The sequence below is a fragment of the Mytilus edulis genome, chromosome 3, assembly GCF_963676685.1.
Source record: "Mytilus edulis chromosome 3, xbMytEdul2.2, whole genome shotgun sequence".
NCBI classification, from domain to species: Eukaryota; Metazoa; Mollusca; class Bivalvia; order Mytilida; family Mytilidae; genus Mytilus; species Mytilus edulis.
The window spans coordinates 81151800-81166364 of record NC_092346.1 but is presented as its reverse complement, the minus strand read 5'-3'; the positions used below and the strand labels follow the sequence as shown (position 1 = coordinate 81166364).

General features: G+C 31.4%; 1 protein-coding gene across 8 annotated transcripts in view; it reads right to left on the bottom strand.

The window, feature by feature from the left end:
• LOC139514510 (unconventional myosin-XVI-like) overlaps nucleotides 1-14565 on the bottom strand; it is a 119926-nt gene that overhangs the window by 16424 nt on the left and 88937 nt on the right. For all 8 annotated transcript variants that reach the window (XM_071303860.1, XM_071303864.1, XM_071303865.1 and 5 more), the window contains 2 exons: nucleotides 13979-14071; nucleotides 12448-12612 (listed from right to left, as the gene is read on the bottom strand). In XM_071303860.1, the coding sequence (XP_071159961.1) occupies nucleotides 12448-12612; nucleotides 13979-14071 (258 nt within the window). The remainder of the gene's footprint in view (nucleotides 1-12447; nucleotides 12613-13978; nucleotides 14072-14565) is intronic.

Sequence of the window (14565 nt, the reverse complement as noted above, 5' to 3'; positions counted from 1 at the left end):
GTTATTGTTATCTGTTGGCATCTACATAACAACAACATAACACTGTGGCTTAATTGTTCCCTGCTGGAGATAAATAATATTATCACATATTTTGTACTGATATGTACGTTTTTGCATGGCCAATAATAGCCGGAAGTCAAGGTTGGTTATCAGCCCTCAGGGCCGATATCGATATCAGCCCTCGAAATCCATATCAAGCCCCCGAGTTTAACTTCCGGTAACCTGTCAATCAAAGGCTATTTGTAAACAAGTTGAACACAATGAAAAGAAATTTAAAAAGTTACAAATGTGCTGTAGAAGAAAAAAGTAGAAATCAACAGTGAAAATCACAAAAGTTCCCGTAAAATTTTGACGTCATGAGGAATTTAGAAAATATATGACGCCACATTGGAATGAGTAGCGATATAGGATTCTTCCTAAGCATTTTTTAACATTTGTAATGTAACACTTTAAAGTCGTTTAATATTTGCAATTCTTAGAATTAGTATATTTATTGTTAATTATTTCTGAAACTTTTCACAAAACGTTGTTAACCTACTGTGATACGAACTTTTTTTTAACTCACAGTGATACATTTTTTTTTTTTTTTTGTTAAATATCTTTTTGATTTTTGATGAAATATCAAACATAATTAGGTGTAAGCTATTTGTTTTCTCCTGCTTGAAAATATGTGATAAATAGATTATGACATGTCATTTTCCATATGGTCCATGGTATCAGCCCACGACCCATATCAAGCCCTCGGGCTAAAGCCCTCTGGCTTGATATGGGAGTCTAGGGCTGATACCAGGGCCATATGGAAAATGCCATGTAATAATCTATAAGTACAGGAAAGTCAAGTTAGGCCATAGTACTTTCCACATAATGTCTTTAACAACTGAAAAATGGGCCAATATACAAGAAACAGGCATAAAAAAAGATTGGCGAGAATAAAACAATAAGACAGGTAGTGTGTTAGAAGTGTTTAATTACTCTACAAGACAGAATCAGACTGACATTTATAGTGCCATTGCTTCCTCTGTACAAATTCTTCTGTTAGAGAAAGAAGCTGTTGTTCTCAGTCACCAGGTTATAATGTGTGGAATGGAACTGTGATACAACTACATAGAACTAAAAATACACTTTGAATCATAAATACAAGGGTATGCTGTATGAATGTCAATAAGACAACTATACATAGAAGCAAAGGGATAAAGATAAAACAATTAAGTAACTTTTATCTTGTAACTTCATCTTGTTCCAAATTATAAATCTTCCTACTTAAAGTGCATTTGAAGTGTTTCACTGAAGAAAAATCTAACACCAGACAACTATTTTTTTTCTCCAAAGTCATGAAATTGATCAGTCTCAAAGCCTACTGAAAAGTGCAAAGATAATTTCTGAATTGCTTTTTGATGAAATGCATTCCAGCACTCCTTTAGTTACAGGAACTTCTTGATGCCAATATCATACATCAATTCTGTCAGGAAGTCCTCCCACAATTATGAACTTTGCTATGTAGACATCTTGTTTGTTAATATTATAGATAATAACTATTGAATGAAGATTCACCAGAATTTGTAAATGAATAGAATAAATTCAGACAAAAAAGCTTCAGATCGCTTTGTTTTTATCAATCCCCTGAAGTGTCTGCCATTAGTCTGATTAAAAATTGGTCCAATAGTTTCACATCAGTTGATGAAAAAAGATTTTCAGTATGATTTCAATTTTCAAAGGGAACTACATGGATGTGCCACAAATATCACATAATTGGCAACCTGATCAACAATAAACAAGAAGAATCTTTGAGGAAGGTCTTCTGTTCACCAATCCCTTTGTATATAAAAAATACCCTCAAAGTTTCAGAAGAGAATAAATTTTATAAAAAGACCAAAGATTGCCTTTAGTTGCCATGTTTTTCATCTGATCCAAAGGAAAGAAGATTGCTTGTAGAAGACCTCACATCTACATGTATTATTTGTGCAAAATGCTTGAAGAAATTGGAAAAAGAAGGGGGGAAAATTTACAAACAATAACCACAAGTATTGACGACCTCTCACATGGATTTTTGAATATGCATTTTTATAGTAGCATAATATATATTCATCAAATGTTACAGAACATTTATACTAAAAATAGACACATTCTGAATATACAAAGTTATAAGAAGATATAATATAAACATGATAAAAGTAATCAGAAGTGAAGAACTAACTAAGAAGCTCTGTGCTGACTTTTTTGTCTATTAATTCTCAAGATAGATAAGTATGAATCAAGATAATATTTATTAATAAAGCCATTATTAACAGTAAATTATTTGTGATCTGGTTTTTGTTAACAATAAAAATCTTATCAACATCACATTCCAATGATTTTCTTTGCATGATTACATAGAGATAAACTGTAAACATTCAAAAAAATATTTGTACTTATTTAACCTCATCAAAGCTTTTATCATGTTTGCTATTTTGGGAATTTTGAGATGATATAAGATGTTTAATACTTAAAATTTAATTCTATTTGCATGTATTTTTAGACTCTGAACTATTTATAGCTTGATACATTGTATAGACACTTGTCTACCTTTAAAGGTCATGTTTACCTTTAAGTGTGTTTTGGTTATATGTGTTGTTGTGTTGCTGTCTAACTGACTTGTAACTCATATTCATTTTTCAAGTTCATATGATTGATAACAAATGTCTCTATCTAAAATTAACATTCATATAAGAATTATTTCCACAACTAAAATTTAACAAATTGACAATATACATGTATCTACTTGTTTTCAGAGGTAAAATTTGGTATCTGAAGATAGCTTGTCAAAATATTTTTTCATATAAAAATGACCAAGCTTGTGTAAAGATGTATATATCCTGCATGTGAATACATTATTTATCAAGCATAGGACAGGTGCTACAATAATCAGACAGTCATGCCATGTCAATAAACCTCTAACCAGTTAGTGGTCTTAATTATTACAAAACCATGCACTGTTTAACCACCATCATGACCATTATCTGTATTAGTACCAATTAATGAGCCATGTTACTTAGATAGAGATCTAATTCACTCAGATGATAAGAAATCCCTTACTTTTCAAAGAAGGCTGCCAGTGGGGGCAAAGAAACAATCTCAAACCATCTACAATTTAGTTCTTTTAAATCAAAATAAAATAATTTAATAATCTATCCTCTTTCTTTATTTCGAGGGCATATTTTCTACAAATGATACGAAGGACCTTTCATACTTAGGCTAAATAATAAACAAACGATTTTCCCATTTTGGACCTCAACAGTGTGTACTTCATCACAAGGAGAGAAGACAAGAAAGAAAACATCCAGTCATCCCAGTAGGAAGCTTGTTTACACTGTATCATCTTTTATTTACATACTGGGCTTTCTTGGATGTAAATATTGACCAGAAAGTATATAGAAACATTATTCTAAATATCATCAAATAAGATAGAGGAGATCATAAAAGAAACATCTTACAGCATAATCTGTATCACTGTAAATAAAGCAACTTAAAAATGTATCTCAACTAAAAGAAGTTCATATATACTATAAAATTTGAGGATAATTTTTCAAATAATTCACTGTTGAACAATTGTTAATTCACTGTCCGAATTCTGACCAATAATAGGTATTGGTGAGTTAATAAAACACACAATTAAGTAATTACATTAGAGGTATGGTTAGAAAGTTAAAAGAGGGGGTATATACATTGCCAGTTGACAGGCTAATATCTATAACCTTATCATATACCTGATGGTTTTATGGGGCGAAAATTGAACATTTTCATTATTTTGTGAGTCCAATTTCTGGTTATGAATTTTACCCAAACCACTCAGAATGTCAGATGAGATCTATACCAATCAACAAATTATATTTATTTCCACTTTTTATGAAGTGATAGATGCAATCCGTTTTTACTGAATTCTTTGGTGTAATTCTGAACTAAGAGTATTTCTATTTCATATCCAAACTAACTTTTTATCATTTTTAATAAATCACATTCTGAATTCATAGATATAGGAAGATGTGGTGTGAGTGCCAATGAGACAACTCTCCATACAAATAACAATTTAAAAAGTAAACCATTATAGGTTAAAGTACGGCCTTCAACACGGAGCCTTAGCTCACACCGAACAACAAGCTATAAAGGGCCCCAAAATTACTAGTGTAAAACTATTCAAACGGGAAAACCAACGGTCTAATCTATATAAACAAAACGAGAAACGAGAAACACGTATATATTACATAAACAAACGACAACTACTGTACATCAGATTCCTGACTTAGGACAGGTGCAAACATTTGCAGCGGGATTAAACGTTTTAATGGATCCAAACCTTCTCCCTTTTTCTGAAACAATAGCATAACATCACAACAAAGAAAAACATACGATAAAATATCAATTGGCAGACTTAACTCAATCAAAAAACGTATGATTAAACAATGAACGAATAAATTTGATCTGCGATATCTGAATACAAATGCACAGTTAATTAAATATTAGAGACAAACATTCATGACCAAAAAGCTAACAAACAAATTCAAAAACAGGACATGACTGAGAAATATTTAACCAATCAATGTTCACTTTAGAAAAAAACCGGTTTTTTCTTTCAATATATTTAAAAATGAATAATTGAGGTTGATAATGATGGAGAGAAACAGGTTTTTGCAATTCTCTAAATTTTTCTATCTATTATTTTCTCTGGCAATTTGCCATACTCATGTTCTCTACATAAAGTTACAACCGAAGAAAACAAATCAGATCAGATATGCCCATAAAACAGATTTGATATAAGGGTGTGGCAATTGTATACCAAAGAACTTTATCAAACAATTAAGAATCCATCAATTTGTAAAATATTAAAAATCTCTTGAAAAAATGGTTCACGAAATTCAAATAAGATGTAGATAATATTTCTCACCTCAGGTTAGTTCCAAATTAATTGTTGTTTTCTTGTGAATTTGATGCTTAGAATACCTGTGATTTACCTGATCTAATAATCCGAAATGATAATCCAAGATAACCATGGAAACATCATGGTATTTAATACAAAAAACCTAATGAAAGTAGATATTACATAGATATTGATTTTGCAATATATCTACCAAATTTTGTTTGCTTTTTATAGCTTAATTAATCCAAAGATCAGTTGTTTAATGAATTATAATAGGGAGATTTGTTTAAATATGGAATGTGGTAAAGTTTATTATATGTGTGCAATCCAAGGTCTAGCGCCCAAAAAGCAAGTAAAAAAACATACCAATATATATTTGAAAAACATAAAAATTGGGAATATAAAATTTCTCTATCTATAAATTACAAATATTCATTTTCAATTTTATTGTGATATAACAGCCAGTTGGACAAGGAAAGCACTATATCATGTGGTCACATCATAGTAGAGACATATCAATTCAACTATTTTATTTTCCTACACATGATGTTTACCTATCAATTTATCCAATTTTGAATAAGGGGATATTTCAAGGTCACACATTGGGGAAAAAATTCAAATCTAGTTCTTGGCATTTATAACATGATGTTTGTGGTGTTAAAAATCACAAGGAAACAACAAAACCTCATCAACAACAGCAGTGAAATAGAAGATATTATACACATAGCAACCATGATATCTACACCTGGAAATTAACATAGAATAGTTACTGATTAACAGATCTACTTACCTGATTTGTGATAATCTTACAATTCCAAAAAGTATTTCTTATGTATTCACACCAAGAATGATTATAATTCAGTTAAATTCATCAAAAAAACTTGAAAAAATGTGGAGGTTTCCAAATAAGTCAGGAGGAAGTGGAAAACTCTAGAATCTCAAGACACTGATCTTGTCTGTTGCTGCAATCCCAAATTGCAAGTGAGAGTGAGGCATGCCATGGGGGCAAACACGCTTAAATCAAATGTTGATAAATTTGTAAACATCTGTATCAAAATAAGTTTTCCTTCATGTGATAGACTGATCTTTCAAACACCAGGTGTAAAATTTATCAAATTCACTGCCAAAAAATAAATAATTTGATATCCCCAAACTTGATGTGTACCCTTATGAACCTCATTCTTCATTAATTAAGTTATTACATGTATTACATACATCATATGGAAGGAGTGATGTTCAGTAGAGGATAATAGCTTCCACTCCTTCCTATCAAACTTTATCTTAGCTATTTAAACATAATGTTTGTGGAATCTGTTTGGAGTAAAGATAACACTGGTTCCTACTGGGCCCTCAGACTGGGTCTGCCACTGTAGAAAATGTTATATAACAAAGAGTCAAATTTCAATCCTTTATCTTTATATGACCTTTCTGACATTAACACAAAGAGTTTTATATTTTTTCGTGATTAAACAATATATTTTTTTTTACTTTTTCCTTTTACTTTCACACACTTTATTTCAGTAAAAGATATTAATTTGTAATGTTTAAACAAGAGGCTGAACAGGTTACCTGACAGGATAAATTTCACTGATTAATGCAAAAATACAGAAATATCAGATAAATATGCCTTTGAAAATTCAAGACCTGAAAATAACATAGCTGCATAAATGAGTAATCATTAGTTGAAACAACTTAAGATTTAAATGATCCATGAAAAGTAGGCTACGCTAAACACATTTTTTTGTGTATGTTTATCTGAACCTGATCTGCAGGTCTTCTGATAAAATTTATGGCAATGTGATGTGAAAAGATATTACCAAATCTGAAGATATGAGATAATCCAAGATTAAAAAACAACATCACGTTCTTTGACCTAATGATAATAATAATAATTGAGTTGAACGGAGTATATTACTAACATCATGATGTTTCTTATTCAAAATGATCTTTGGAGTCTTCATTGAAAAATGTGCTTGAAAGTTATCAATTTTTTTATTCCTGTTCTATTGAAAGATTCAATATGTAAATAATATGTCAGGATTGGGGTATATGTATTCCTTTAGACTGACTCTGTTACTCTGTAAACTAGAACATTTAAAAATTTTACAGATCATATAACTTATAAGTAAAGTTTAAAGAAGGATGTATCCATAAAGTTAAATTTTGCTTCTCACAAGAATGCATGTAACTTTTAACATGATTAAATAGGTCTTTTATCATTACTTTTTTGTCATGGTGGACATATTTGATTTAAGGAAACATCAAGTATATAAGTCAGAAACTAAAACATTAAGGATGTTAGATGTTTGATTCTAACTGGCTAAGTGGTAAAGCAGATAATTATTCAAGAAATCAAGAAATCTAGATAAAAGCTTAACCTATGTATGCCCTCTCAGCCAGATAAGCTTATCTTTAATTTGGAAATCATCAGTTTTTCAGAACTTTATCATTTTAAATGTTTAAAACGGTAAAAACATTTCTGTGTTATGGTAAAAAAAGGTTTCTTTTAATCTCATGTGAAAGTTCTGTGTCATATTAAAATAACTTACACTAAAGTGTCATGCTTTTCTATTGTGCACACACTGTACTTACAAAACTTAAAATCCAAGTAAATGAATTTATAAAATTTTCATATAAATATGTTTTTTATAGTGTATGTTATAAAGATTTGATATGAATAAAAGATATGGGCTAAAAATCAATGAGCAGTGGCGGATCCAGAACTTTTCCTAAGGGGGGGGGGGGGGCCCTCTGACTGACCTATAAAGGGGAGCCCGCTCCAGTCATGCTTCAATGATTCCCTATATAATCAACCAAATTTTTCCCACAAAAGGGGGGCTCAGGCCCCCAAGGGCCCCCCTGGATCCGCCTATGATGAGGTAGCAACCAAACATTAACACTGAAAACCATGATAAAATCAATTACTATTTCATGTGCAAAGAATATTCAAACTTCAACTTGGTGGAAGGGAGGTAATACAAAAAAACAACTTTCAAGAACTCTCTTGACTGTTGAACACGTTAAAATGGATGTAATATGTATTTATTCTGGTTCTCTATTCTAATTCATGTGTTTATCCAGGTGTACATTCACATGTATTTGTTTATTTATTTTAATAAACACTGACCATTGGTCTGAATTGGACCTTATTCTAAAATTTTGAGTTAAAAGTTGCAACCTTATGATGTTACACGAATTTCTAAAGCAGAAAAATTATTTGGAGAATGTATATAATTTTCATTTATATGAATTTTGACAGCTTCTGTTTTGTCTTAATAGATATGTCACCATGGCAGCAGCCAGTGCAGATGACATATCTTAAAGACACTTGATATGTTTGTTAAATAATTTAATAAATTGTATATGCAAACTGGTGAGCTGATCCCATATTGATATGGTGTTTTTGTTTTATGTAGTAGCCTAGTGTTGTGGTAATAAATAATGAATAGTAAATATAAAGTTTTTCTTATTTTTTAACAAGAATGTGTCCTCAGTACACGAATGCCCCACTCGCACTATCATTTTCTATGTTCAGTGGACCGTGAAATTGGGGTAAAATCTCTAATTTGGCATTAAAATTGGAAAGATCATATCATTGGGAACATGTGTACCAAGTTTGAAGTCGATTGGACTTCAACTTCATCAAAAACTACCTCGACCAAAAACTTTAACCTGAAGCGGGACAGACGGACGAACGGACGAACGGACGAACAGACGAACGAACGGACGGACGGACGAACGGACGCATAGACCAGAAAACATAATGCCCCTCTACTATCGTAGGTGGGGCATAAAAATTTACTAAGAATGAAAAGTAAAGATTGTAGTGTTTTTGAGACTGGCTATTGTCACTTTCCTAAAACAGGCAAGGAACAAAATATAAATTAAAACAAACTCTGCCACAATTCACAAGAAGATTTTGTGAAGGGTTTTGTCAGTAAAAATTATAAAAGTGTAATGTTGACTGACTAAAACCTTAGTCCATTTATCAGTAAAATACAGAGGTTTTTCTAATCAAACTCTTTTCTTTAGATACTATTTCTTGACCTTGAAGAAGCTTATATATTTTTCCAAGTTTCAAAACATTCCATGCATTTTCAACAAAGTTAGTGATGTCTATAAAGTGTCATCCCGGACTATGTAATTGTCAACTACAAAAAGTCAAATACTTATGAATTGAAAAATCCTTTTTGTAATTTAATTGGGGTTTAAAAGTACAAAATCATATTCAAGTTTCCATGAATTCCATGAAGATTTGACAAAGTAATTGATGTCTAAAACAACTTTAACCACAGACTGAACATAAATATTGATGCCACTTTATGCCAACAGAATAAAGGTAGCTGTGCTTCACTTCTGAAGTTCTGAGACAAATGGTCACAGGTTCAACTAACCTTGTTGTTCAACATGGTTTATTTGTTAGAATTTATCTTAACAATTTTACTGTGTTGGGTAAATTCTATTGCAAGCACTTAAAGAAAAGGAATCAAAAGGGTCACTTTTTGGACCAACAGAAAAGCTAACAATATGATGTTTTTGGCTGGCTGTTTTCATGTGTGCATGCATGAAAATATATGTTTTTTGTCCAATGTTGTGTTGTAAATTAAAATACATGTATTGTACTTGTTTTGCACATTTGTCTTATTTTTCATGAGGAGAACCACAAGTAGTCCTCAGCTAGTTGCATTCCTTGGTAAATAAATCAATCATTAAATTTAAACAATGAACTCTGGGCTATTTATCACTATTTATGTCCCCAATCAACATATAAGTTTACCAGAGGACCTGAAATCATATCATACTGTAAAGCATAGTTAGATAAAGCTTGGTGCTTATATCAAGAAGCAATGAGTTGTATTTGCTGAGAAAAATGCCACAGCAATGTGTTACAGTTTGATGGACAGATAGAAAGATGAATGGATAGAAGGACACAGGTAAACCAGTTATTCACTACTAAAAAGTCATAAACATTGAAATCTGTAGCATACATTTTTTTTCCAATTTTCAATATTACATGTATTACAAAGAAACAGTACCAGTATATGTTTACACAATATAACTGCATATCTTTTTAATTTATCAATAAATTAATCTCTTTTCAAACAAGTATGGCACTGAGCTTGTTTTTTAAACTACAGGTTTTATCAAGAATATTTTGGTGAAAAGAAAATGGTCCCATTTTCATAAAATAGTCCTAATAAGTAAAACTGTAAGCTACAGCTCACTGATGAAACCCCGCCGAAATATTTCATCAAGGACATTGATGAGTGATGAATCTGAAAACTCATCACACAGTATCGCTGACTTATATTAAACCTGAACCCAAATTTCAGAAATCTTTGTATAGTAGTTCCTGAGGAAAATGTTATGAAAGTTTTTCAACTGGGATATCATGTGTAAAATGATACAAGTGTTCAGTAAACAGGAAGTTATTGAGTGACGAATCTGAAAACGCATCACACGGTATAACTGACTTATATAAACCCTGAAACCAAATTTCAGAAATTCTTGTATTGTTGTTCCTGAGAAAAATGTGACAAAAATTTTCAAGTTGGCTATCATGTGTAAAATGATACAAGTGTTAGGGTAACAGGAAAATGTTGAGTGATGACTCTGAAAATACATCACACGGTATAACTGACTTATATAAACCCTAAAACCAAATTTAAATAATCCTTGTCAAGTTCTGAGAAAAAAGCGACAAAAATATTCATGGGACGGACAGACTGACAGACTGACAGAGGTAAAACTGTATACCCGTCCTTTTTTTTTAAAGCGGGGTACACAAATTATAAAATGGTCCAATGTATTTCTAGTATAAAATAGTTATAAGCATCAACAATTTTTTTTTGTTATCTCCCTTTATTCATAAAATTCTATAAATTCTTGAATAAAATCATAAGTATTTCAGTATTTGCAAGAAAAAGCTTTTACCCTAATATAAAATGAACAAAATTCTGTAATTAAGCGAAAGGTCATGCTGATAAACTACATGTATGTAATTTGCTCTCTATTAAGTAAATCCTATATACCATAATACACACAAGGTCTAAGATGCTCATTATATCTATCACTACTTTACAAGATTTGCAAACTATGTAAAAGTTTCAAAGTGAATGAGCCACAACTGAGGAGCTAAAACATAAGATGAAGAACAGCAATAAAAGTGTTGTTCCTTTGCTTTTTTTTGCCTTTTTTTTGCTGTGCATATATTGATTTTGAGTCATAGATCAAATCCATGAGCAGGTGAGTTTTACTCCAATCTGAATTGACTATGAATGACAGCTTTCCTGTCAAAGGTTGCTGGTATTCTCCAAACACTCTGACTTCCTACACCAATAAGACCTTGATGTCATGATGTAGCCATGATTACTAAAGGTGGGTTTAAGACACAAACAATCAAGCAATCCCTAACATTTTATCTCTATGGCTTTGACATTTTTTTCCTTTACGGATAGCAGTAATGTCACAATACATATTCAATTTGTATTTCATATTGTTATAGGTGTAAAGGTCATTGAAGATTATAAATGTATTAATAACCTAAGTTTAGTTATAAATAACTTTATCATTTGATCCAAATATAAACCAATATAAATGGTATAAGTATGTGCTTAAATATGATTTTCTGAAATTTTTCCTTTTTTGTTGTTAAAATTTCTATAATTTTAGATCACAGGTCAAGTTTGAAGTGAACTTTGTTATCAACCTTCAAGAGGATTCCAAATGTAATATGAGGGTGATAAAGGGTTGTTTTTTGTGCAATGTTTTCTGCCTTTTTGTTTCCCATATTTTCGTGCTTTGACGTTTTATTTCTCGTTTTCTTGTGTTTGGCTCGATTTGCGTGCTTCATGTTTCCCCTTATTTATTTTCTGTGTTTCGTGTCTTTGTTCTTAATTTCTTGTGCATGTCCCCCATTAGTTTAAAAAGTCAGTGTGTTATAATACTTTCTGAAATTTGTGTAATCTATTAGTAATTGATGTATGTGGTTACCAATCTACTTTTGCAATATGTCTGGTATCAATGAAGTCCATCAAATAACTATGATTTTTCAGAATATTTTTTATTAAATTTTTTGTTAAGTTTTCTAATTCTATTGGAACTTCTGGAACCATATTTGGTCACACATGTACAGTAACTTTCAAAAATTATTGTGAGTGCATTATTTAAACAAAAAATTTGGAACCAGCTTAACCTTCAATCAGCAAATATACTTATTTCAAGTTTTACTGCCCTTTTACAGTTCTCTAGTTATGTCCCTTTATAACATTATATGCAAGCGTGGGCATGATCTCTATTTCTATTTTGTTAAATATCATAAGTCAGTCCATGCTTGATTTAAAAGACTAACCTTAGATCACCTTAGTGTTTTCAGGTAAGATTAGGTTTACAACTACCATGTTGATAGATGCCTAAAAATGACAACAGCTCACATAAAATTTGAGGCTATAAAGGAGTATTGACACTTGGTGTGGTACATATGAAAGTTCCAAAAAGGTCCACATTTACATATATTGTAACTATTCTACTTAATTGGATTGAATAATATAAAATACCTTTCTTTTGTTGTGGCTTCAAACTTGTTGGTGCTGTTCGAAATCCATTGACTGGCTCAGGAGGAGGCAACTCTTCCAAGTCAGGTGGTGGGGGAGGAAAATAATCTTCATCAAATTGATCCTCAACCTCTAACTCTTGTTGGGGAATTTGTTCAGGAGAGGTATCTGAAACAAAAAAAATCATCCAATCATTAAACACATGCATCTGTTTGTAGTCATTATTGTGAACAACATAGGACTAACCCTTTTATTCCTTTTGGCAGTAAAAATGTAGTCTACTGTATCATTTGTACTGCACATGAAGTTCATGTAACCAATGCTTAGAATAGTTTCTAACTAATGATAAAGTGACCATTTCAAAGGTGAAATCTACTTCAGTGGATTGAATTCTTAATCGACGCAAGAAAACTATCTTTGCGAAACACAGGTTACAATCAAGTCCCCTCATCTCCTGAAGCAACCCCAGCATTACAATCCAGTCCGTTCCTTTCATGGAGCTAGCCTAGCATTAATATCCAGTCCCCTCCTATCCAGACTTGAGGAAAGGACATGATTTTACCCCTATTGAAGACAAATAAAACAAATAGTCTATAAGGTGAGATCCGACAAAAACATGTTTGGGCTTTCCCAAGCCAGGAGCCTCTTGCCTTTGTTTATCTTGTATATTTTTTTAATTTTAGTTCATTTATAATGTTTTAAAGTTAGTATGATGTCCATTTTCAATGACCTAGTACACATTTTTGCTTAGGGTCCATCTCACCCCCCTCCCCACCCCACCCCCTTTTAGGTGTGCAATTTTCTTGCTGTGTTGAAGACCCATAGGTGGTCTTTGGCTTTTTTTCTGCTCTTTGGTTGTGTTGTTGTCTCTTTTACACATTCCCCATTTCCATTCTTAATTTTACTATAACACATTTTGATCAATAATTAATGACAGATATGAAAGTGATAGCTTAATATTAGCTTAAAAGCTTGCTTTGTCATTGTAAGTTTGTTACTGACACTTTTGGAAGTAGTGAGAGATCACCTACATCTTTTATTTTAGTACATTTTTGTATATGAATCAAATTGTTAATGAGAAAACAATGAGAAAACAACCAAGCAAAACCAATAATGATCATAAAGTCCATAAAGTCAATATAAAACTTGATAACTGCCTTTTATTGGTAATGAGAAAACAATGAGAAAACAACCAAGCAAAACCAATAATGATCATAAAGTCCATAAAGTCAATATAAAACTTGATAACTGCCTTTTATTGGTAATGTGAGAACTGCAGTCTATCAGCAAAAGGAATAGTACTTGCTCTTAAGAGTCTGCCAAATAAATATATAATTCAATGCACTAAACCTTAGCATTCATTGTGTGACCATCAGGGCAGTAATGCTCTTTTCCTCATTTCTTGACACTGTTTTTCTGTGTTTTCTTTCATCAAAAAGAAAATAGAAGGATTTATTATAGTTCTATGCAAGTAAAACTTTATATTACATTAAAATCACTAATAAAAATTTTCAGTACTAATAAATAGTCTTACCTTTCTCCCAGGGTTTAGCACCAGTAGGTTTTAACTTTGTTAGAAAGCCAGCAGGCGACTCCTCAGTTTTCTCTGGAGGTGGAGACATGTTTTCTGCAAGTTAAATGTTTATTTATAAATAATTCTTCTAAACTTCAGGAAGTAAGGGCTATGTACATGTTGTGCCAGTTTAAGTACCTACTTTTATTTTATTATTAATTATTTCCATATTTCTACATCCATATGTTCTGACTATGTCTATAGTACAGATAGGTCATAAAGGTGGATTATTAGTATTTTCTAATAAGGTAACTAGGCTGTTCTTTACAAATTCTTTTAATTTTGTAAACACTGCATGATAAAAGACTGCAAAGCAATTTTGTTGTATAAAGATAGCGGAAAAAGTAAACAGTTATCATACAAAGTCATATAAGTTTATAAATATTATAATGAAATGAATCCTGTTTTAATACTTTGTATGAAGGTTCTGGGTCGGTGTTAGAAAGTTGGATAATTTTAAAAATGCTTTCATTACCTCTATTAGAAAAAAGTGGTTTAATTCTTTTCAGTGTCTGAAACAAGTGCCACCAATTGAATTAGAGACACAA